Raw genomic sequence first — 25496 nt, forward strand, 5'->3', positions numbered from 1 at the left:
TTCCCAGGAGGTCTCCTATCCAGGTACTGGCCAGGCTCACACCTACTTAGCTTCTGTGGGTTTCCAATTGTGAGTTGCATAGTAGTGTAGCTGCTGGCAAAATAAGAGCCCCTCTTTACCAGCCCAGTACCATTTTTGAACACAGAAAAGGAAATAATGCTGATTAACATTTGTCCTCAAATAGGATTTATCAACAGGGGGGCTACAGTGAGATCACAGGTAGGATGTGTGGCCACCAATGAAAGCAGTATAAGCTGTACATCTGTGATGTGCTTTGCAAAACATCACTGTTAAATTCTGTCACTTTTCACTTCTACAGCTTGGAAAATGGTCTGTGCCTGTTCACTAGTCTCTGGATGCCATATTTCGCTCTCATAACATAAAGTGTACTTAAATCCCTACACTGTGGGGCCTGTTGGGATCAGATATTGACAGAATAGTAATTATTTATCTTTGAGTTTTTGTTCTGTGGTTTTGTTAATTTCCGTCTGTAACGGCCCTTTGAGCTGGACTAAAACTTACAGCTGGCTGCAAGCGAGCCGGCAATTTTGATGTGGTCAGGGAGTGCTGCCCGTTCCCGGCGTTACTTTACTTTGCAGGAGGATAGTAAATCACCGCTGCTTATTGAGCAAAACATTTAATTTACCTACGGAAGAACTCGGAGCACTTTTAAGTGCTACAGTATATTTTTCGTGCCAAGTGCTAATCACAGGAACTGGAGTGAGGACAATACTCTGTCCTCACATAGAATATAAGAAAAATAAAAAAAAGCAGATTAAGGATTATTGTGGTTATATGTGTTTCTATATACTCGTAAAGCTTCTAACCTCGGAACCAATTGAATATGAGTACGTGTTGCCTTCTGTATTGTATTTTGTGCGACACCGTGTGCTTTTGGTGCACGTTGTTAAATTGATTTTTATTTATACATGGCGGCGTATTGGGGGGGAAAATAGTTATTTGTGACTGCTGTTAAATACCTGACAATGGAGTGCGATATTCTGGATACCTTAGAGCAACTCGGGTAAGTGTTTTTTTTTTTTCAGGTGCTGCTTTGCATAGCCTTGCTTGTAAACGCTATTCATATAAAAACTACAAAATATCGACCGTTCTTGCGTTTCCTTTATTCAGTAAAGCATAGTTGACCAAATAAGCTGTGGGTTTTAGTTTTTTCTCACCGTTTTGTATGCGTTCTGGCAGCAATGATACTTTTTATTTTATAGGTATACCGGGCCTTTACTGGATGAAGAAACGCTTATAAAAGCATCAGAAAGCGGTTTGTCTTCCCACGAGTACGTAAATCTTTGTGTGTGGTTGACAACCCAGCTAAAACAGCTTTGCAATCTTGAGGAGAACATCACAACTGCTTCAGGTAAACAGTATTCATAGCCTATTCTCTATTTTACGCACAAAAATAATTGAACAATTGTTCTTTTTGAATTTTTGAAGATACCCTAAAACTCATGACCTCTGTTTTATTAAATCGATACTTAGTTTACTCTCTTCAACACCCTTTTTATTGATTTTGTTTAAATAGATGATATCGAGGGTCTTCAGCTTGAAATCAGCGGTTTACTAAAAGAAATGGGCTGTCCATGTCCTTCACTCATTACTGGAGAGGTCCAGGGAAGACTGAAGAATAAAACAAACTGTCTCACGCTTCTCTGTAAGTCATAAATGTTCCTGTTAACTACATTGTCAGATATTCTGTTATGCCTTCAGGAATTTCTACTTAAACAGACATTCATTCGTGTTTTCAAAATATATTCATCATCAAACTCTATATATTAGTTTTTGGTGGCATTTTAATTTAATTGAACATTCAGAAGTGGCTGTGGTAAACTCACTTTGAAAGTTGTCTAAGCTTCATTAGTGAGTTGATTGTGTACAGGTGATGTGGTGATTTTTCCTGTTCATTGTCAGCCCTGGTGAAAATAAAGAAAAATACAAAAAGGAACCAGTCTGCCCTGCTTAGAAAGAAAAATGCTCCTTTGTGCCATTAGTATGTGGGAGGCAAGTATATGTCAGCACTCTATTGCCTGTTGGCTGGGGTGTTTGCTCCTGAGTCTAATATGACAATACACAGTCCCAATTTCTCAGTGATTGGTCACAATCTGAAAGACCCCAATGCACAACACTTTGCCAAAATCTAATGGGGAGACCCAAAGTGTGGTTAGGAGTGTCTTTCCACAAAGCTTCTGAATCGTATTGTGTTTTAACAGTATTTTCCTGTTAAAAAAAAAGGAAGTCTAAAGGTGAATTTCAAAATTAAAAATACCATGCTTGGTAAGAATTGGATTTACCCCAAAATATATACTGAATTATTTCAGTGTTATGACTTGACCTGCCTAAACGTTTTGGAAATTTTACCAGCTAGATGTACTGAACATAAGGGTCAGTTACATTTTCTAAACTTTTCACCACAAATCCTTGCTTAAAATAATTTTCTTATAAAAATAAAATTTATTAGACACAGATCTTCATTCTCTGTGCAGGGATTTTATGCTAATTCATCCCTTACTCTGATTGAATAGAAGGTTGTAATTTCTGCTCCATGGACTATAGCACAGCATTTCGTGACACTCTGTTGTTATAGCTGTTCCCTGTTACTACATATTGTTGCAATTTTCATTTCAACTCCTACGAAGGAAGTCTGGTAAACAATCATGAGTTTCATGCAAGTTTTGGATAGTATACAAGTTTTAGGTAGGTTATAGGTACAGTATTTTTAGATGTCCATTTGCTTTTAAAACAATGGTGTGTATATATATGTATTTTATTCTGACAGTATAAGGCACTTCTTGTATGTTCTCTCATGGAGTAATGTGATGACAGTTATTCCTGTGTATCATACAGTACAAATACTGTGTGTTAGCATTGTATTTCAGCAAAGCACAGAATTACATTTAGGTCCCTTTAACCAGAGAAATAGGTATTTTATGGAAGGAATTTTCCAAAACCCAATGCATGTCTTTAAAAAGGCGGTTGCTGACTGATTGATTTTTTGAGAGTTGGAGAACTGCTTAAAAACGGAATCTTCTAACAACTCATCCAGTTCATCCACCCTCATGGAATCAGTATGAGGGTGTAAGGGTTTTTTTTCAGTAGATGCTGAACCTTCTTTTGCATATCAGATTTTCTTGCTGGCCTTCTAGTCATAAAATGTTCTACTGATAATCCCTTACAGTACCTGAATGTCTGTACAGTTGCATTGTTAGAGTGATAAAAATGCAGCCTGAGCAGTTTAGCCCAGCTTGAAAAGGGACCCTTAACCACTTGTACTCTAGATGATAATCTCCATATAATGAATCTGCGCACTGCTGTTTACACTGTGCATAGACCATAAAGCAAAACTAGCTGTGTGTTTGCATCATGGTTTTGAAGTGGTTCAAGTTTATTTTTTAATAAATGTTTTGATACTTTATTCAACAGTGGGGTGTGTAGGCTTGTATGCGAAAGAAGACCGATGAACAAAGATTTGTTGTAGTTTAGTAAAATGTTCACTGTGATAACCTCCCCGCCAGTATGTTCTTCATTTTATAACCGTGTAAAAGATGACTTTAACTTACCCCTTACTGGATCTCTCTAAAACCCCAGAATAGAATGTGTTGTTGATTTTGTTTTATCTGTTTTTGCAGTATATCTGAGTTCAGAGCTTCAAGCTGCGATGATAATAGAAAGCAAATTTCAACCGAGCTGCACACCTGAGCAAAGAAACGTAGCCTTACATGATTTGAAGGCCATCTGCAGAACACTTAAACTACCTGAGCCAAAGGAGATCGACGCAAAGTTATTTTCCAGCATTGAGACAAAGGTAGGTGCTTTAGTTGTACTGCTGTAGATTGTTGGTCGACCAGTAGGTGGCAGAATTCTTTGATCCAGAATTTTCAAAAAACACCGCATGAGATGTTAACTGATGTGCTGACTAAAGACTCTGGGACACTGTTTGTAAGAATAGGGGTGTTAACCTTAGTGCCTTGGCTACAGTTCACTCAGGATTTGTACAGTCTGGCCTTCCTAAAGTTCTACCTTAATTCATTTGTCATTCATCCACATGATCTGCTGTGCTGTAAGGCTGCTGTTGAATAATAGTCGCCATGTGTCACCCAGGTGGATAGTGCACTCCAGTGGTGAATGAAACCAATGGTTGTCAATTTTAGATGCTAAAATGTTGTACCTTTATGTCCGGGGCTGTATCGTTGGCTGGCTGGATTCCCTAGGTGAAGGCACACAACTGGCTGAGCACTGCCTGAAAAGGTGGGCTTGAGCCTTCCGGTATTTCTTTGTCTTACCAGGCCCTTGGATACCTGGGTGATTGTATAAGGAGCTGCATCATTTGTCTTAATCAATGGTAAGTTTATGGTAGGTACAGTGCTATGTGCAGCCTGAAAATTGCTGGAAGAGAGTTGCACTGGCAGTTTTGGAGGAACGTACACACTAGCGAGATAATTGCTTCAGTGTCACCCCTCCCAATAAATTAAATTAGTCAGCATAGCAGAAGAAAGCCTCTGAAAGACATAAACTAATTTTTATTTGATCTTTTTCATTTTATCTTGTTTTAAATACAGATAGATGATTTGTTTGCAAAAGCGCCAAAGGACTGTGTAGGAAAGCCGGTACTGAAGTCAGGACTCAACTCTGATCAGTGGGTAAGCACACGTAATGTTTATACTGAACACACTTTGTGATGGAATGCGGTGGCAATAATTCAGACACTTGATCCTGTTCAAGGTGTGAAAACCATTCAAGATTTTTTAGTAGTTCTGGTTTTTGCAATCTCTTCTGATCAAACCTCAAGAGGTTAAGTGACTTTTAGACAGGATTTTATTACATGTACTGTGTTTTTCACTCTTGTGTTTGTGTAGTGCATCAACCAGAATTGTTAGCAGTCTTCTAAATGAGATCTCACTGGGCTATTGTAGAACCTTAACATTCAATTTCCATTCTGTGTTTATAATGTATACTTTTGTTTGCTTTTCCCTTGTAACACAGATGAAGACAATGATGAGTCAGTCAAATGACAGAAAATAGGATTTGCATTAGTCCAGTATAAGAAGTTTCATGGGTTCAGATTTCGGAGTTCAAGATACCCATTTGTTTTACAGTTCTGTCACTCAAACCTAGCCTGGTCACATACATGCATAATTCAGTCAGATCTGAATTTAATTAGATATGAAGACAATACTTCTAATGAAACGTATCTCTGCAAAAGTGCTGCATGTATCCCAGGCTTGTCATTGTTTTCTGGTGTGTTATTTTTTCTTTATCTCAAATTTGCAGGCAAAACTAGAGGAGATCAACTCAGTACTTTCTGCCGAGTACGAATGTCGCCGGAGGATGTTAATAAAAAGGCTTGACGTAACTGTACAGTCCTTCAGCTGGTCTGAAAGAGCAAAAGTAAGTCTCTCATTTGCTGTTGCTAAGCCCGTGCATTTTGCAGGACTTGTTTTTGAATCCCATATTTAATTTATAATGCTTAAACGTGTCCCTGTAGCCTTTTGGTTAAGCTAACATACATCATAAATTAGAAATCCACTCAGTAACTGTTACTCACGTAATGAGAGATAGTTTTTGTGGTTTAAATTTATAATAAATAATAGAGACCTACAAATGGACATACTGACATTATTTGAGCAAATTCATGCACAAGGTATCAGTTAGCTAAGATCACAAAAACAAACAAAAGTTGTAGGAAAGTGTCCTTCATAAAACCCCCCAGAAAGTTTAAGAAGGTTTGGAACTTTAACCTGCAGTTATATATGACTTAACATAGGCTTTCATCTGTACTCATATTCCCCTGGAACAGAAAATCAGTGACCTCAAACTACATGTATTTATTAACAAAATGTTTTGAATAAGGAAGGTAGTTTCTACAGCTGGTCAGTGAGAAAGGAATATTTACCCAAAACTGCTGTGCAAGAGGAAAACCTAAGAACAGATCAAAACATCTGATCCTCTATAAGTATGCTTCTTCATACTTTCCACTGTTTTCATAGAATATTGTCAATGCATGACAGAACACCTGTTAGGATTAACCCACTGATAATATTGAAATATCATGCACTGAAATGTTTCTTTCACCATAAGTGACACACTTACTGTATTTGCTTCTTGCTAACAGTTCTTGTATTATTTTTATACATCTTGCATGTTTTGATTTTCTAGACTGTGGATATGTAGGTATTTTAGATATGAATAGCTGAGGAATCACTGCTGGAAGGGGGAAAGTCTTGTTCCTGGTAAATGGAAGCCTTTTGATAGATTATTGACAGTTTCTGAAATTCTGTATATTACTAACACGGGGATGCATGATTAAATGAGTCTAGCCGTCACACTGCTCTGTTAATCACTGTGCTAATGTTTGGAATATATAGTAATAGGAATAGTAATTGAGTTGATTAAAGTAACGCAATGTAATGATTGTTTATGATTGCTCAACTGGTGGCTTAATGAGGAGGCTGCATCTGGTATCTTGAGGCTGGAAGACTGATATAGTTACAAAACCAGTCATGCAAACCAGGCCAGGGACCAAGCTATGCGTCTTGACATCTGTTAGTCTTTTGTTTTACTGTCTTCAAAAATGTTAGTTTGTTGATTATTTCCCTTAGAGGTTTTTGTTATTTGGCATTTTGCATTACTTTGCAGCAGTGCTATGGGGTTGTAACTGTATCTTAAATACTTTACTTATTTTTTGTCCATCTAGGATAGTTGTAAAGAAAGAATTCAGAAATTACCAAAGCAAGTGCAATGCTGTTTAAGTTTACATTTGTTTGATTGGACCTTCAGAGATAAAAAAATGTGTGTCTAATCTTTCTACTGGTATTTGTGTACTGTAAAAGAAATGCTGTGGTTGCAAGTTCTTCTGCTAATGAGAAAACATTAATTCTTCCCCATCTGTGAGTTCTGTTTACCAAGAATAACCAAAATACAAGGGTCTATAACGGCGTGCACGTTAAGTTTTAGTTTACAAGGCAGATGAAAAAGTGTTTATTCCTTGCAGCTTAATTGTGGTGTTTGTTCACATCTGTATTTCTTTGTTGCCATTTTTAGGATCAAATAGATAACATGGCGAAAGCTTATCAACCCAAAAGACATTCACTCTCTTCCAAGACCACCGTAGGTCTTGCCCACCTGCTAGCTGCAAGAGAAGACATCTGCAACATTGTAAAGACGAGCAGTGGATCAACTAGAGAAAGGACAGCATGCCCAATTAATAAGGTATGATCAGTGCAATTTACACATTTCTAGTACTTTTTTGCCTGATATTAGCATTGTACGACTCAGATCTAAGTCTGTAAAATATAAATATCTAAATGTTTTCCCCCTCTTTCACTTCTAAAGCTTTTTAAGCAAAGGAAGCACAAGACATCATTTTGTCTGGCGTGTCTCTGCAGAAAGTGTGCAATATCAGTAGACTGAGCCACTGAAGATGCTTTACCACGGCTGTTTTTTTACCCCTGAGCTGACTTTTGGGATGGGATTTGCTTTGCAGGTTCTGATGGGAGGAGTGCCTGACCGTGGCGGACGACCTTCTGAGATTGAGGCCCCGTCTCCAGAAATGCCTCCCTGGCAGAAGAGGCAGGATGGCGGTGGGAGAGGAGGCTGGGGAGGCAGAGGGGGAGGGAGAGGTGGTGGAGGCGGGCACTGGGGAAGAGGAGGAGGAGGAGGAGGAGGAGGAGGAGGAAGAGGCTATGGAAGAAGAGGAGGGTACAACCGTTATTGATTTGCTATATTCTGCTCAAAACACCAGGTGCAGTGTTATTCCTTATCTCTTGAAGTTAACCATGTACACTATATGACCATCTTAGTTTACCCTTCTTTGTATAGTGGGGAATAATTGATGATAAAACAATAGTCAACAATTATGTTGCAATTTGTGTTTTTTAGATGTTTTTTTTTAAGAGGGAATCTTTTTTTTTTCATTCAGAGGGAAATATTTTGTTTGAATTGTTCAACTACAAAGGCAGAATTAAGATTATTCCTACTGTGAACCCTCCCAACTGAATGTAGTAATACAGGAGAAGAGAGCTTGTATGGTGTTCTAAGATAATGACATTTGAGTTTGGAAGGTCCTAAAACCTTTTTTTTTTTTTAAAGAGTGCTTTGTTTTTGTATCATGAATGTTTTTCTGAACTTAAATAAAAATTCACACAATGCTTTAGTGGTCTTTTGTGAAATTGTATTTTTTGGTATGAAGAAATACATCTGAGAATTTCAGTTTTTTTAGAATTTCAAAAGATTAAAATGGAGCCCATTTGTCAAAATAAATGTAGTTTGTGTCTTAATGCATTTAGACGTGCATTTTTCCAATTATCAACAATTAGAAGTGAAATATCCTAACATCACATGCACATCATTCTTTAATAAATTAATAATTACTACAGGTTTATTATTGAAACATACAAGTAAAGAATCATTCTATCTGGTTTCGTCATCAGGAATGTCTCCACGATACTGTGAACACCATTCCAACGGTAGCCTGCACCTCATAATACGCTATTTGGGAAAAATTAAATTACAGGTAACAACTTTCCGAGGGACACTGATCAAAATACCGAGGCACAGTTTCTTTTGAACAATGTTCCATAACTCATATGACATTCTTCCTTAAATATTCTTCAAGGTTTTAAAATTAGAACATGTATTGAACCAAAATGATTTCACTTGTGAAGTGCGGTACCAGTAAAGTAATTAATGCAGCTCTTAGTGTGCTCATGTTGAAACCAGAGTTGAGAGATCAGTATAATGAAAACTATAACTGATGACAATATTTAAAAAGAAGGTGGTGTAGTTTACTGCTGTGTCTTGTTTTTAAGATAGCAAAACAGTTTTAGAATGCATCCACCAGAGGGCACATACTGTCTAGTATTTAGTAGAGCAGTGTTGTCACAACACAACATCGCCGATTTATATTTAAGAAGTCAAATGAAAGTTGATACAGTAGGTAGTTATATTAATTAATAGCAGAATTACATTGAACTGTATTTATTGTTAGTTATTCCACAGTTTTGATACTTTTCAAGAGCCCCACAGATAAAACTGTTCAGTAACACCATAAATATGTACAGGATGGATATTTACATATATACATAGTACAAAATACATTAAGGAATTTACAGAAGTCACCTTGCACCTTTTACATTTTCTTTTGGTACTCTTACTAAGAAGACTAGCAGTCTGGAGGTCTGAGCTGAAGGAGACTTGCTACATACACTATAATTTTACAACATAAAACACATGGAGCAACATTTAAATTAATATTACATTTGTTCTGAACCGACAGAAAAGTTTTACATTTATACAGATATTTATAAATGGATATTAAAATATGGTTATATTTCTCAGAACTTTACAAAAGTAATGCAGGAAGATGGGATTGTGTGTGTACAATAACCCACTACTGTGTGATGTATGAAACTGCCCAAGTACCAATGTGTGCACAATGCTTAATTTGTATTAAAATCATATATCAAGTGCAAAGTAACCTTAGATTTGCTACATTTAGTCATAATACAGTTGATTTTAAATAAATAATTAAGAATGCTGAGCAGATAATTAAAAGGAACACAAAACAATTCACTCCTGCTTTGTGATTCTACCAAGATAATAGTTGTGTTCCAGGCATTAATTCTGTAATTATTTACATCTTTCCAAGTTAAAGACTTTGTGTTGTCCATGAGCTGCTCACCACGACACAGTCAACACAGTTTACTGTTAATGTTTTCCCCAAGGGCTCTCCCCTATTACTTCGCAACTTAGGAGACAGCGAAAAAAGATTGAATCCGACAATATATCTCAAAGACTAAATTATCTAGGGTTGCTTTGATTTGCAGATCAATGCTCAGTCTGTTCTTTTTTCATTTACTGAATTCTTCTTGTTGCCAAAACTTTCCAAAAGTTTTTCATGTGTTGTCTGTACTGTGTAATGATCTCCATTTGTCAAGACCCTCTCTTAAACAAGTCACAGTGGGTAAATCCCCTAGAAATAAAGACTCAGGTTTCTTTTCTCCACCAGGTGGCCCTACTGTTTTACATTAAACAAAGTGTCACAACCAGTCATGAACTGTTCCATTCAATAAATGCAACTACAAAACTTTACAGGGTGCTGATGTTGAAATCTCTATGGATTTACACATTTATATACATACTGTATATAGCTTATCTAGTACACAACACTAGTTGGAGTGTGTGTGAGTGACAATTGCAGCTCTCTGTGTGTAATAAGTACGCTTTTCAATTGCACATATGCAGAAGCAGAGGTGGCACTAACGTACAAAAAAACAAACAACTAGTCTACGGCTGTAGTTAACAAAAAAGGGTTTGATCGGTACTGTACACAATTAGGACTAGAAACACAGGAGTCGGATAAACAGCACTACTGTCTCATCACAAAAGGCGGTGGGCCTTCAAACAGCATATCAAACAAGTGTTTAGTTGACATTTAGAAAAGTCGGAACTGTGCCTGAATAAAGTTGGCAGCCCCATCCCCGGCAGCCTGGGTTAGGATGAGTCCTCTTCCACAGGGTGTAGGGTGTGTCTTTTCAGAAGGGTCTTCAGGATCTCCACCTCTCGCTCTGCTTCCTTCAGCTTTCTCCTCAGGGTCTCGTTGATCTTCTGAAGGTTCTGCTTTTCCTGATAATGGATCAAAGATACGGTAAGATAAAGCAGGGCAATTCACTGTGCCAGACACACCTCTCTGTATACAGTTTCAATGTGTTCCTCAGAAACGGCTCAGAGTTTTAATATGAAAAAGTACACTAAAGAAATCGTTACCAAACAAGAAACAAATCAGTATCATTTCCAAAGACCAATGAACATAAAATCTGCTTCATGGAAAAATGCCATGCTCAAGAGACATTTTCTTCTGTGAAACGACGTGAAAAAACATTTTTTGTGCTCATGTTCAAACCTTGTACACAGGATGCTATTATTATCGAGCTTGGGGCTCACACACAGTTCAAGATATCAAAATGTTTTCATATCTATTTTTACTGTATGAAAAATAACTAGGTTGCATAATCTTTAAATCTGTATTATTTACTGTTTCATAAACAGTACGCCAAATTACACCCTTCACCTATTACTACAGCAGTTTTGTTTACCTCATTTTTATAAGCCCAGTTCTTATTTAATATTTTAAAAAATATACTTTGTCTTTTGTTCACAGAAATGTCCACTAACTTTGTGGTTCTTAAACTTAGACATTTCCTTCTGCAACTCCCTCATGTCACTCAGCTGCGTCTCAAAAAGTGAACTTTACGATCACTTTTTCACTCCTGGTCTCCGGTGCATTTGTACTTTTTTCCTTCAGGTTAGTAGTATAGGTCTCTTTATAAAAGATCCAACATGGAGAATGTGAATTGTAAGTGCCAAGATGAAGAGTTTTATCCCTCATAATCAAGTACTCAATACACGTTTACATTAAGGGACAAAAAATGTCCCATCTCCCCCAACTTACCATTTCCAGCTGCTGATAGGTTGGCTTGTTCAGTTCATCCTGCTCCTTTGGCTTCTGCACAGTGGAGGCCCGGTTCTCCCACTTGGCATAAGCTCTTTTGCGCTGTGGCACAGGACTGGGACAGGGGGTTAGGGGAGAGGGACCAGGGGACAGCTGAGAGGGACCGGGGGACAGCTGAGAGGGTAACAAGAGTGTGGGCTCCGGGGTCAGGGGCCACTCAGTCTGGGTGCTTTTATGTACTCCCCTGGTGTGCTGCTCTCTTGGGTGTCTCAGCTGTGAGACGCTTGAAGTTGCTGGCTCCCAGTCCTTGCTTTTGTCAGCGTGCTCACTTAATTCGCCATTATGATATGCAAACTGTCCTTCTTCAGAGCCTGTGGGAGACAAGTTAAGGAGGAGTTGGAGTGTGGTGTGGTTGTTGTTTTTTTCTTGGTTACAACAGTTTTAAATGTACTGAGCAAAGAGAATAAAAATATTTCAAGTTTTTAAACACATAGTACACTATTTACCATTTAATTGATTGTTCATCCAATGACAAACATCCCAAAATAAACTTTAAAGGTATTTGTTAAGGAGTTGTTCTTGGAATACGAGTGTATTTCAGTAAGTTAATCAGTTCCTAGATTTATGACTGAACTATACTGCAGCTTGCTGGAGGCAGTGATGACCTTTTTGTTCCACCTACACAGGGAAATTACCCTACGAGCCTCCTTGCTCATTGATCAATTACAGTAACTCAAACACAAAGATGTCAAGATGTTATTTAGATTTAGAGGAAAGACATATTTCACAAAGTATTCTAAATCCCCAGTTAGAAGCTATGAAAACTTAAGTGCCTTATACTGAGCGTATGTGAACATTTTAACTATCCATTGAATCTTGTGCATTTTCATGAACTACATTGATCAAAATATATAAAAAGACATGGGCTAAAATATACTGCCTTTTCACTCTTTATATAATAGAATTGCCTTGCAAATACTTACACAACGGTGCCTTTTAAATGACACAATATACATTTTGTCTGTAGCTAATTTCCACAAATACAAAATGTATTCCAAATGTCAGCTAAAGGCATATAATGGGCAGGAACTCAAAGTACAAAGCAAAATCAAACGGCCTTCTTGGAATGCTGCATTGCAACAAAGTAGCAAAGTTCTCTGATGACTAATAGGCCAACCTTGCTCTGTAGATGAGGATCGACATTTTTAACTTTCACTTGTTCTACAAGAAAGTGAGAAGCTGTTCTCACCGTGCTCGTAACCTCTGACCTCTGGAGGACAGAGTGCGGTTGGGGTGGAGCTTGACGTTGGGCTGCTGTCTGCTGTGTTGCTCTTGGGGTTCTTCTTGCACTCAAATGCTACCTGGTCTTTGCACTGTTTATGGCAGTTCATTCCGCAGTCTGTAGACAGGTCGACAGAGGAAAAAAAACTGAGGCACGTCACTGTGGTTTCGACGTGCTGTCTGAAATGTCAGCTCTCAAATCGGCTTGCGCTTTGAAATCTCTCTTTCATGCGAGCTGCAGAGCTCAGCTTGCAGTCTACTACAAAAACCACAGGCTGTGTCTCCACAAGACAGCTTACCTTTTACACTCTGGATAAAGGTGTATAACAGAGAAATGTATAGGACTTTTGACCAGCTATTGTATGCAAAAATATCCATGTCACTGTTAAATTACAGAACTCTTTTTCTAATGCGTGTTAAACTAAGATTTTTTTTAGTACCTCAGTTTTCAGTTAGAGTAGTAAGTGCTCATGATGTTATAAGTGTGTGAACTTGATACATCGTTTCATACACTATAAAAACGAGTGATGTTTCACTTCTTTCACACTTACACATATGTAAATTAATAACCATATAAATACCTCTGCATCTGTATCCTTGCTTTATAACACCCCACAACTGCAAAATAAAATAATAATAAGAATATGTTATAAAATACATTTCTCACACCTTATACATAAAACTAAAAAGAATAGCTGAATTAATTATCTCACTCAGGCTACTTCATTGAAATGCAGAAGTAATCAGAGGAGGTCTTTCTATATCACATGATTTATACCTTTTCTTTTTCTAAGGTCATTTTGTAATGCATTACTAGAGCGTATGTTTTACAAACTGGGAAATGAATAACATACTTGTACTAAACACTTACAAATCCAGCACAGTTGTCACAGAACGTTGGCTTCATATAAGTAGTCTCTTGGAAGTTGTGAATAAAACCCAGGCCAAGTTTGGAACAGATGACACTGGCTCTCATGAAATAGGCAGTGATTTCTTCTCTGCTGATAAGCCCTTCCCTGTACAGAAGTGAAACCAGAGAGGAAATATTAAAGATATTGCTACCATCTAATGGTTGTATTGAGTGCATATGTATCATGTCAGGTTTTCTACAATTCTTTTTTGAGCAAGCAGCAAGCAGCAAGCAGCAAGAAGGTCTGGAAATTAAGACTTACAGTACACCTTGAATAAATTAATACCTCGCCCTACCTCTCAAGAACCTTTAATGAAGGCTCGGAGAGCTTTCCGTTTAAAAATAATGTACTGTATGTCTGTTTGGACATCAACAGGTTGTTAAAACGGCTTATGTACTGTAACAATGTCTGTTCAAAAGTGAAAGCTAGCACTGAGTATAAAGCTCATTAGTCACCTTTAAGATAATCACAAAATATAATGTAACTCATAACTGACCTCTTCATTTTCATTTACAACATGGTATACATTTTCATATAAATGTGGCAAAACTAATATGGGCAATGAACTGATAATTAAATGTTTGGTGACTTTTCCTCACTTTTCTTTATCCATGACACAGAAGGAGAACGGGAAACTAGCAGCAATTTTCTCGAAGTCTTCTTGAGAAATATATCCGTTCTGGTCATGGTCATAATTCTTAAACACCGACTGCAAAAGAAAACACAACCCATTAGTGAGAAAACAATGGTGCTTAAGTCTCTCTGTACTTTTCAATACGCTGTACAAATAATGCACACTGATCTTAAGACCCGTTTTAGTTTCAAAAGTTTTTTTTTTAAAAAGGGATTTCAGTCAGACTGTGAACAGCAGCAGTAAAACAGGAGCTATTTATCATTAAACCAGCCAGTTTCGCTTTTGCTTCTAGAATTTTATTTTGTTGTATGGTAAAGTAAATGTAACTCACAGAAATCTGTAGGAAGAACAACAAATATAAATTAATGACCTACTCTTCCAAAGCCCTCTTTTGATTTGGCAGTTATTTTCCCAGACCTGTTCTGACTTTTGAAGGTATAACCTTCAAACAAAATCACAATGTGAGCAAAATCTCCTTTAAGGATCTCTGACAGAATTCCTCCATGAAATGATTCACTTGCGTATAGATTAATAATACTGTAGTAAGCAATTAATTTTACTGAAAAGACCTACATCCACCATCCTCTGAACATGTTTGCTGATGGTCTTTGGGTCTGGCTTTGGGGCGACCCCCGATGCCCAGTCCACAACTACTGGAGGTCTGGAAGGTGTGGCTGGCTGAAAGAAACATCAGTGCACAGAAAACAAATATTACACAACATGGACAGAAAAGCAAATGTGATTCTAACAAATAACCCTTTAATAGCAGATACCATAGCTTTCTTTTGCAGAAGACCTTATAACCACCTTCTTCTTCCAGCAGAAAATGGAGTTATGGAAGTTTTATCACTGCATTTTAGAGATTAAAAGCCTTATACAATATTTGCATCTCTGTCTTCTACTGAAACAAACAGTGATTAATATAAGAACCTCTTGCTGGTGGCATTGTCATTTCAGCACTTACAATATTAATAAAACAAAAATATTTATTGTTTCAGTCTTGTAAATTAAGAACAAAGAAGGTTTTTTACTCATTCCATTCATGAGAATTAAAACTGTGACCTAGACCCTGAAAATCATGTAAATACGTGGTTCTTTAATTAATTCAACAAAACAGCTCATAATTCCCAAATGTATAAACGATGGAAATGTCTAAATCCTTACAAACGAAGGCCTGTCACTACAGTTGCTAAGAAACAATTTCAGCTGAAAGCTGCAGACAGACAAAGCTGAGCAAAGACAGCCTTGAATTCAACCCTATTAAAACCTTGAAATGAGCAGTTTTTCAAGTTATTTTGAAGGCTGTTTCAAATCAGCGAGATAAAAAAATATATGTATCTTTCCTTCTCTCCATATATACACATTGTACACTGCATATCCTTAAAGCTTTCTTTGGATTTCAGTCTATTCTGGATTTCATGCTCTTTAAAAAATGTTTTCTAAAATATTACTTCTCATTTGTAAGCTTGACTGTGCAATTTATTGAGAACTTCTCATCTGTTACTTCATTTTTATAAGTAGAAAACACGCATGCAGAGAAAATAGGGCACTGTTCTTCATACTGCAAAAACACAAGTTGCACTTTTATTTCCAAATGTACCTTTAAAATATTACAAATGATTTTCCATGAAAACACAATGGTTTGACATAAGGCACTAAGGCAGCACCATTATCTAATTTTACCTTTTAATTACTTACAGCTGTTCACAGTCACTTTACAGTATCAAAGTATAGCTTTAGCTGAAATCTTTACTTTCAGTAGTAAAGAGCTTATTTGTACTGCAGATCTCTGGAAATTTTTCATCACATTTGAAACATTCAACCTGAAACCTTCATAAAAATAGTTATACAGATTTTTGTTACATTGTAGTTTTTTTTTAAATGGAAAGAGACCCATGAAAAACAGTCTCTCTTATGTTAACACATTGAAAAGAGGCATTTTTTTTTCTGCATCATAAAAAAAAATCAAAAATAGTGCTTGTGAAACGGCTTTGAAAAAAATCTTGCTGAGTAGCAATTACATTTTCAAGCAGTTGGAATAAATGAGGTTTTGCCTCACAAGTTTAGAGAAAAGTAACGTGACTCACTGGTGCTTTGCTATTCCTGGGCTCACGTGCATAGGACAGCTCATAGATTTCATCTTCAGTGTAGTAAAGATCTAAAGATAGCTACAAAACACAACAAAAAGGTCAATATAAAGTTATCCTGTGTAACTCTCAAAGAGAGGGGCAGCAAATACATTTTAACTTTATAGGAAGGGTAAATAAAATATACTGAGATTTATAGACCCATTAAAGAACAGTTTCTCCAACATGTGAATTGTTAAGCTGTCTGCCATTTTCTACACTTTAAGCCACAGTGTCCAAAGCAGAATTAACATCAAATGGAGGACTGATAAAATGATCACTATAACACTGAAAGCTACTGATACCCAGCAAGACAAGAACACCCAGACTGGCTCAGTACCACCAGGTTTTCAGATCAGCCTCAGAACGTCACTTTTCTCAAGCAACACCGAATGGATGAATAAACACAACACAATAACTACGATGTGCATGTCTCACAGGAGTTAAAGAGTTTGTGCACCATAACTGAATGACAGCAGTGAAATTTTGTGTCTTTCCTATTCATCATTACTGTGATTAAAGCATTCCATCTCCTAATTTTTCTCCCCCAGTTCCTTTCCAGATATCTTGTGCTTACAGTACATCTGCACATGACCACATTTCTTCACATTTCATAAAAGGAGAATTTATTTGTGGTAATGTTCAACTTTAGAAATCAGCAATCACAGCAATAGAGTGAAAGAGCATTATGGTGGAAATGACCACACTAGTGGCTGGGTAGCACTACATTATGAATTACAATTATGAAACTGTTTGGCAATTTGCATGTCTAAAACTCTCTGTTAACAGTCCTGAAAATTGCTAATGTTGTAGCTAGTTGTGGCCTTTTGACATATAATTAGTGCCCAATCTCCAATCAACTCTTCAGGTTTTGCAACAGATAAGTTGGCAAACCAAACTATGGCGGCACTGCACCAGTTGTGTGCCAGTCTTTCGGAAGTCCCAGTCTCACACAGGTAATAAAAGTCCACATTCACCCCAGAGATGCTTAGATTAATATACATCTTCTTTTCTGTTTTTGTAAATTGTAAATCTTTCTGAAATGTTCCCATAAGTAACGAATCTCATTATTGTCGATTACCAAGGACAACCTTTTAGAAGACTGACTCTCGCCTTGTGGAATGATGGTTGCACTTTCAAAACCCTCTACAATAAGATGTATACAGCACATGCACATATGACATTTCCTTAAAAGGAAATTTTCATAAGAAATGAATGTACTAAGAGATCATGTACTAAACTAAAAAAATGTATAAAAAAGGACCTAGTTCTGTAAATTAATATTCCATCTACTCAACCACGTTTCAAGAAAGTGAAGAATTAATGTGTCTTGTTCTTGTCTTTTTCTGTGCATGAAAGAGTAAAGCTATGAAAGTCCTGAGTGGCAGATTATCTCACTAACCGTTAGCAAATGAACAAGGTCTTTATTGGCATCTAAGCGAGGAGCTAGCTGCTGAAGCTGGATGAGCTCATTGATATGGTTGTAAAGTGCCTGTAGCTTCTGCACATTGATCTTCCCATCTTCCACGTAGTCAGGCATGGCTTCATACACCGAGATGAGATCTTTAAGGTGAACGCCCAAAATTGGGATCTTGAATCCTGTGCACTCACTGTACGCACGCCTGTAGTTGTCGTAGTTTCTACACGATGACAGGAGCTCCGTCATTTCATTAAGCACCTTCAAAGAGAGATGAAATACATTGTCAGTAACTCCTAATCTGAATTTATTGATCAATTCGATTTCCCATCTAAAGGTGCAAACAACAAAGAGGAATGGGCAGAGTTACAAAGATGCTATTAAAATATTGAATGTAAAAAGAATGAAGCAGCAACTACACACCAGTCTGAATCTTTACCAGGTATTACAAAAGACATCATTCCATGTCCAAAGAACTTTACACAGACTCAGTGTAATATTCTAAAGTCTGCATAATATTGCCAGTATATTGCTCAGTTTTACCATTTGTCTATTTTATATGTCATTTAAGAACAATGTGGGACAGTATGGAGCATGGCAGATACTGTTGCTGCCTCACAGCTTGTAGGTCCTGGATTTTAATTAAAGACTTCTGTGAAGAGTGTGCATGCTCTCCTAGCATTTTCACTGGGTGCTCTGGCTTCCAAAGACTTGCTGACTACTGTAGGTAAATTTATGTCTATATTGTCCCTACATGACTATGCACTGCAAGAGACTGGCATCCCATCCTTACCAGGATTGGGCAGCTTTCTGATGATGACGGATAGGCACACAGTAAACTAGCAAATAGTAAAAGGGTGACTAAAAACATACACAGAATGCTGAATTCTCCTAAAAATGCTAAGAAAGTAATAAAGAACAGTCTAGCCAATATCTGTTTCTTGCAAAACATTTCAGTTACATGATTATGGATTTTATAATCTAAAGGCGTCATTAAATGTAAAGCTAACTTAGAAAGTTTCACATCATTTTACATCAAATAAAACTGGAGCCTGCACATTTTTATGTTGCAAATTGAAAACTCTTTTTCATAATTACCTTAGTGACCTCACTGGGTACATGTGAACTGGTTTCCTTTAATCTTGAGATAGAACTGTGGCAAAGCCCCCCTACTACAGCCATTAGTGTGTTAAAGTTCTGGAATTGATGCAGTTTCTGTGCAAGAAAAGTAACAAAACTGTAAACACAAGAACAAAGGATGTGACGCTTGTGTATCAAAACTTTTTTTTTCCAGGAAGTGATGTGTGCCTGTTTTCTACAAGAAAAACACCAGTTGTGTTAAAAAACAATTAAATTAAATTGAAATAATGCACATTCAAGCTTTGAATGTTAAGATTGTTAAGATTAGTGAATATCATACATTTAAAACTTTGTTCAGGACATTTTATTTTAAAATACTATTTCATTTGATCTAAAAATGCAAGGAACTTCCTAGCTCACAATGTAACATGCTGGTCAATGGCTGAAGCAGCTTGTTTTTAGTGGCTTTTTCAAAATAACATCTGTTTCACCTCTAGATGTTAAAATCATACAAATTTAACCTTAAATAATATCTGTATCCCGTATAAGCAGTCTGCTGTTATACAATTATCTTGAAAAATGTAATGCATTTTATTTTATGCATTTATCCTGAAACAAGTAGAAAAAAGACCTGTGCTCTTTGATCAGATTAGTATGCCATCGTAATTGAAAGAGCCCATTAATTTCAGATTTTCACTCCTTCACAAAGGAGAAAACAGTAAACACAATGAACACTTTCCCGATTAAGGAAGGTGTTTGAATTTAAATCATACAAACCTTTCAAAGTCAGTGTATATAAGGTCTTTATAGAATTTGGAAAGATGCAACAGTAAGAGTTAGTTATCTCTTCGTATCTTTAGTCTATCAAAGGAAAATAGCCAAATATTGTTTACCTATATACTTTTTTGTCAAATTAATCCATTAGCGTATGTCCCGACTTGGTCAATACTCAAAGAAGCTGTTTTTGTAATTCTCTCTTTTTTTTTGGACAGATTTCTTTGATGCTGTAAAAGCATTATTACTAAGCACTTCAAAGTCATTATAATCTCACCAGGAGTGTTCCATGCTTTTAATGTGCAGCAGATGAATATTGTATTTTGCACTGACAACATGAGTCATTACAAGCAAGTTCTAGTGTCTTAAAGCTGATGTAATATATGTGCACACCTACACAACATTTGTAAGAGAAAACATGAGGGATATCTAAATTTTGAAATGGTAAATGTCAAGCAAGGAAGAAGGAAGTAAAGGCTGAATCCCATCAAAACTGCCATTGTTCTAAACTGAACAATGCCAGTTCTGAGGGGTTTCAGTCTTTCAAGAAAAAAACAAAAGCTTGTTTTGTACATGAAGACAGAAAGAAAAGCACTAACTGGAGGCGCAACGAGGAGAACGGCATTTTCTTCTTCTTCTCCTACCTGAGCAACATGAATAAACTTGGTGAACACTTCAGCACGGAGCTGTGGAGTGGGCCTGCTCAGAACCATCAGCTGGACCCACTGTGAGATGCCATTACACAGGGCTATTGAGCGCTCCATCGTTGGGTTCTCCTTCATGCAGCCATTGACAATGTAATTCTGGTAGTCTGCAAACTGTCACATCAAAGACCATGGTGGTAAGGGAGGTTTACTGTCCTAAGCAAGTCATTTTAGACACTTATAACATACAGCATGTGGAAACTCTTTATTATATTCTTTATCATATGAAATGCAGAATCTTTTGCACATTTACAAACTTGCTGCAGGCATGTTCACTGAAGCTATTATGAAGCACAGTGAAATATCACAACATTTTTGTTTGGTGTCCTAGAAAACTGTGTACTTTACACAAACACAAATAGAACACTTTTACGGTAAGCTGTCTTCATCTAAAAATTATTTTAAATTCCGGAAACTCAAACCACGTTCCTAAAGGGAGCTACAACATACAATAACTGTGCCATTTCCACTGAGGGCTTAGTGATAAACGGTCAAAAGATTTCAGATACACACACGTAAGAACTGCAGTAATACTGAAAGACGTTAGCAGGCTTTTCAGTAGTACTCACTGATATCCTACGGAATGACTTGAACTCAAGATAAGTGAGGTGCTCAGCTAATTCCTCAGGCTCCAGGTGATCAAAGAGCAGAGACACTTTCCTTTTCTTACTGCTGTTTGCCTTTATTCTCTGAGTGATCTTCCGGGACCATTCTCTGTCATTTCTGAAGACAAGAAATGAAATTGGTGAATGGAAGTTTGTCCAATCTTTCATAACATCAACATTATGTTATGGAGATTGTATTTGATATTGGCAAAGATGCAATTTACATATACAGGATAAATACGTATTGAGTAATGGATATGAACAGCTCACAATAATCTTAAAGGTTCTGATGTAAACCATTCATTTGTGCTTAACAGGAGAAACTTGGGAATATAAGACTAAATGCCAACCATATATAAAGTCTTCATAATATCTCTTAAACCACTTGTCCATTGATTCTGTTTTTATATACCATGTAATTGAAGATTCTACTTTCTTAGGTGTATTAAGGTACTTAATAAGTACCTTATAAGCATGCCTTAGGATAAATACCACCATTTAGAACTACTGCATATGAGTCTAGTACTGTACTGTTTCTATCACTATTCTTCTACTGTATGACAACATAATTTGAGAAAAGTTACAAGTGAGAGGTGGCCACACAGCCATTTTAGCCCTTCTGGTAGTTTGTAGTTACAGTAATTGATCCAAGGATCTCTTCTGGCTGTTTCTTGCAGGAAACCAGGGTACTTGCTTCATCAGCATGGCAGGGTTGCTTGTACCAGACACGCGCAACACTTGGAACAAGCTACCTGGCTCAGGCTCAGGTTCATGATTTGATGGGATGTGTTGGATGTTGAAAAAATGCCAGGGGTGGGTTTGAAAACAAATGATTTATCTAAAAAAAGCTCTGCATTTGTCAGTTTGAAGACACCAAAGGGATCATCATGCAAAGGTTCAGATGTCGGAGGAGGCGGAGGGAATCAATATAATTGTGAGTGTAGATCATTTCAGTAATTCTTGTTATCATTTGAGATTGAAGCAAATACCGCGGCACACAACCATTTTCAAATGTGTTCTCTTTAGGGGACATTTCCACATATTATTAAAAAGTGCTAATTTTTATTAAAAAGTCAGCTCTTCTCTCAGTTTTTTAGTTTGCAAGATCAAAAACACAGAAGAATTACTCTCCAACCTAGAAAAAGTCATTCACTCAAGCTGCCAAACAGCTTTAAAGGGGAAAACAAATCTCTTTCCATAGTGATGACTCAATGGGTAGTATAAGGTACTCATAACTCGCACCATCATCTAGCAGTTAAAGCCTGTGATTGCAGTGCAGGCCAGCCCACGACTGGTACTTGTAGTAATTCATCACAGATAGAAAAATAAAAAAAGGTTATACTCCAGAAAGGTTGACATTTTTCTCAGCTACAGTTTCAACTAGGAAAAGGCTAGAGGACGTTTTAACATTAAAAGAGTCTCTATATGTGTTATGTTTAATTATGCCAGAGGATGCACTATTAACACAATCATACCGGATGTCTGCGTACATTTTTGGTAAACAGCAGCCCTCACGGTCCACCACATTTCTTAGCCAGCACACAAACCTGGTCTGTTCAGGGAGCTCTCTGTGGGGTAACACACGCCCACTGTACACCATCCAACTCCTTCAGATCGTAGGGCTCACTTCTGCATGACTCATTCATGGCTTCTTGTGAACCGTAACCAACAGAAATACCTGTTGGCTTCTGTGACTCGCCGTGTTGCACGGTTCAAAATATTCCATGCCCACTTTTGCTACTGTATATATAAAATGCTAGAATTTTGAAATCAGTTTGTTTCATGTGTTGTAATTCACCACGAGTGATCAGACAGCAATTTATTTAAAGTAATGAATAATATCACAAACATAAAAGACGTCAGGGCTGTTAAATGAAACTAATTTTGATTAGGCAACTCTTATCTAAGATGTAATACTTACATCTGTGTTGTATCAACCAGACGGCAATGCTTTTCCTGGCCTCGCTCTCGGACCAGTTCCTGAAATTGTTCCATGGTGTCGGCGAGGTCTGTGTCTAATCGAAACATTATCCATAATTCTGTAATCCAGTACCTGAACAATTAAAATATATATATATAGATATGAAAGATGACTTTATTTAATCACACAGACACAGAGAAATAATAAAAGATTATGAAAATGCCCTCAAATCCATCTCATTTTTCATGTGAATTTCACATATACAATATAATACTTTAAGACTCTACTTTTTTTTATAAACTTGAGGATTTTAAAAAATGAATAATATCACAAACATAAAAGAGTCTGTTGTTAAATAAAGAAAATGTATGCATCTAAGAAAGACTGAATATTGACACACAATTCAGTTGCATAAGGTAAGCAATAGTCCTTCTCAGACAGTCAATGGATTTTAACAATTCTATTTCTACAGTTACCTACATGGAATGTCTTTAGAAATGTAGATTATTCTCAAGACAAATTCAGGTTCTGAGAGCTATTCAGTGGGCTTCAAAGTAACTGAACATGACATTTAAACATTTCAACAGACCTAATTAAAAATAGTACTTTGGGTAGTGGTTTCTGGAATTGATTTTTTAAGAACAATCTGCTTTTTATTTAAGTAAATTCAGCTAGTGCAGTTCTGGTGCACAAGACGGTTCCTCTCAGAGCTGAAGGTTCTACAGAAGTCCCTATGGGACACAGAAATAGTTCAACAGAAGGCAAACACTTCACAGCTGACTAGCATCAGAGTCTGACTCATACTGACATTTTTACATGAGCATTTGTTTTTTAAAGAAGTTTCCCAGAAAACAACTTTGTGAAAAAAAACAATGCTGGTGACAATCATGAAGATAAGTAAATAAAACAAATTCCCCCATTTTAAATTGAAGTCTTTTTAAAAAAGAAATCTCATGGAAAAACCAAGTTCCTGAATGATTTCTGTCTGGGGGATTAATGTTATGTCCTGTGGTAATGTAATCCTACAGTATCTCTGAAAAAAAACGATATTCTACCTATTCTACCTGAATTTATCTGAAATTGGTTCAAGTTGCTTATTTTGCTGCAAACCTACTAAGATTTTCCACAGTTGACTGGGGCAGAGTAAGGTTCTCAGATGCATAGGATTAACTTTACCTTATTAGATAACAGATCTTCAGGCAATCCAGAGATCTTTCATTTTCCAAAGCATTTTTGTAAGTAGACCGCTGTTAAGGAAAACTCTGTTATTAATTGGACTGAATTCAAGATATTCCTTTAAAAAACAGAAGGCCTTGCTTGTCTGTTAGTTTCCTCACTATACTTCACTGCAGGTGATTGCTTGTATTAAAAGACTAGTTTTTGTTATAGTCCTGGCCTGGTTTCAGGTTTCTTTCCGCATGTGAAATAGTTCCATATTTTAATATTTTTAAAAATCACTTGAATTTTAAGCGATATAACTAAGAATGTTTTTACCAACTGCACTTATAGAGCACTCCATCATTGGGAAAAAAATATACAAGTATCTTTGCCAATTTAATCAGTATTTTTAGGAACTATGTAACAATTGATCAATTCTATTCATGCTTAATTTGGTAGCATGAACAAAATACTAAAGTTTCTTCCTTTCTGTGTGACCTAATTACTTATGAAGCTTTACTGTCTCCAGCAATAGTGAATAAGCCCCATGTTACAAAGACCAGTTCTACTAAGTGTTATTTTTGGTTTATGAAAATGGTACAACAGGAATTCTTTTTATTTTCGTCACCTTTCAAAAACCCCTAAAAGTGTTCACTATGTGGGGATTTCCACACACAGGAAGATAAACAACAATGCAAACAAAATACTTCCAAGAGATGAAAGACAATGCAGTTAGCAGATGACATTGCTATCAATTAGATTGCTGCATACTGCACTGATGTTTCTTGAACAAGGGATTTTCAGGTTGGTGTAATCACATATTTCTGATCAACTTGCCATAACATACAAAACTAACACAAGACTGTTTCTGTCATCTTGGACAGGAGTGTATTTTCATTAAATACAATATCTAATAGAATATTTGATATGAACATTTAATGAAACATTATGATGAACTGTGAACTGTGGGCATTATATTGATTAAATCACAATCTACAGATGAATGGATGTGGTTAAATGTATGCTGATAAGTAGATACCTTTTCAAAAAGGTATAATATTTGATGTTGTGTTAATTAGAATAAAAGAGAATTCCAATTAGAAGAGAAGAGAATGACAAGCTTTTTCTAAAACTTTATTAATATGACCCCCTCTTAAATGGCTGGTTAATCATAATTCACAACTTTAAAGTTTTTATTCCTAGATGCAAGATCTTTAAACTCGGGTTCTCACTCAGTTAATTTCATTATCATTATCATGAACCTACTACCGAAAGTTAAATAAGGCAGTACAATCCTTGCTATCCTAGTCCAAAGTAGAATGTGATCAGTTATTTTGCAGTGATACATATAAAACCTCCATCCTGGAAATCATATCTGTCAGCAAGGCTCTACAGTATGTACACACAGACATTTTACATTTATTTCT

General features: G+C 36.7%; 2 protein-coding genes across 3 annotated transcripts in view; one reads left to right on the top strand and one right to left on the bottom strand.

Moving 5' to 3' along the window:
- The first annotated feature begins 867 nt into the window (after positions 1-867).
- tslig3b (tRNA splicing ligase complex subunit 3B) lies at positions 868-8555 on the top strand. 2 transcript variants are annotated; one of them, XM_088925599.1, is made up of 9 exons: positions 868-1024; positions 1224-1372; positions 1538-1666; positions 3639-3814; positions 4569-4649; positions 5281-5397; positions 7051-7218; positions 7493-7750; positions 8439-8555. In XM_088925599.1, exons 1-8 carry the CDS (start codon positions 987-989, stop codon positions 7721-7723), a joined length of 1089 nt encoding a protein of 362 aa, XP_088781725.1. In that variant the 5' UTR covers positions 868-986; the 3' UTR covers positions 7724-7750; positions 8439-8555. The 2 variants fall into 2 exon arrangements, with proteins under 2 accessions (XP_088781725.1, XP_088781724.1); XM_088925598.1 differs by lacking the exon at positions 8439-8555 and having other exon boundaries at positions 7493-8158.
- Positions 8556-8975: 420 nt separating this feature from the next.
- LOC148828271 (RAS guanyl-releasing protein 1-like) overlaps positions 8976-25496 on the bottom strand; it is a 38291-nt gene continuing 21770 nt past the window's right edge. Inside the window, exons 4-17 of the mRNA XM_088925600.1 lie at positions 24088-24158; positions 22912-23043; positions 20955-21108; positions 20326-20499; positions 18926-19042; positions 17813-18088; positions 16372-16452; positions 14858-14962; positions 14250-14359; positions 13611-13755; positions 13321-13357; positions 12708-12857; positions 11459-11829; positions 8976-10632 (exon numbers count right to left, since the gene is read on the bottom strand). Coding sequence (XP_088781726.1) covers positions 10501-10632; positions 11459-11829; positions 12708-12857; positions 13321-13357; positions 13611-13755; positions 14250-14359; positions 14858-14962; positions 16372-16452; positions 17813-18088; positions 18926-19042; positions 20326-20499; positions 20955-21108; positions 22912-23043; positions 24088-24158 — 2055 coding nt within the window. The 3' untranslated portion in view covers positions 8976-10500. The remainder of the gene's footprint in view (positions 10633-11458; positions 11830-12707; positions 12858-13320; positions 13358-13610; positions 13756-14249; positions 14360-14857; positions 14963-16371; positions 16453-17812; positions 18089-18925; positions 19043-20325; positions 20500-20954; positions 21109-22911; positions 23044-24087; positions 24159-25496) is intronic.

This window comes from Atractosteus spatula, chromosome 9 (assembly GCF_055471065.1).
Source record: "Atractosteus spatula isolate fAtrSpa1 chromosome 9, fAtrSpa1.hap1, whole genome shotgun sequence".
In the NCBI taxonomy this organism is placed as follows: Eukaryota; Metazoa; Chordata; class Actinopteri; order Semionotiformes; family Lepisosteidae; genus Atractosteus; species Atractosteus spatula.

Bases quoted from the DNA above. Each gene is read 5' to 3' on its own strand.
- tslig3b (XM_088925599.1), top strand. From the start codon at position 987: ATGGAGTGCGATATTCTGGATACCTTAGAGCAACTCGG. The intron at 1,373-1,537 runs GTAAACAGTATT...TTGTTTAAATAG, and splicing joins GAACATCACAACTGCTTCAG to ATGATATCGAGGGTCTTCAG. The intron at 1,667-3,638 runs GTAAGTCATAAA...CTGTTTTTGCAG, and splicing joins AAACTGTCTCACGCTTCTCT to TATATCTGAGTTCAGAGCTT.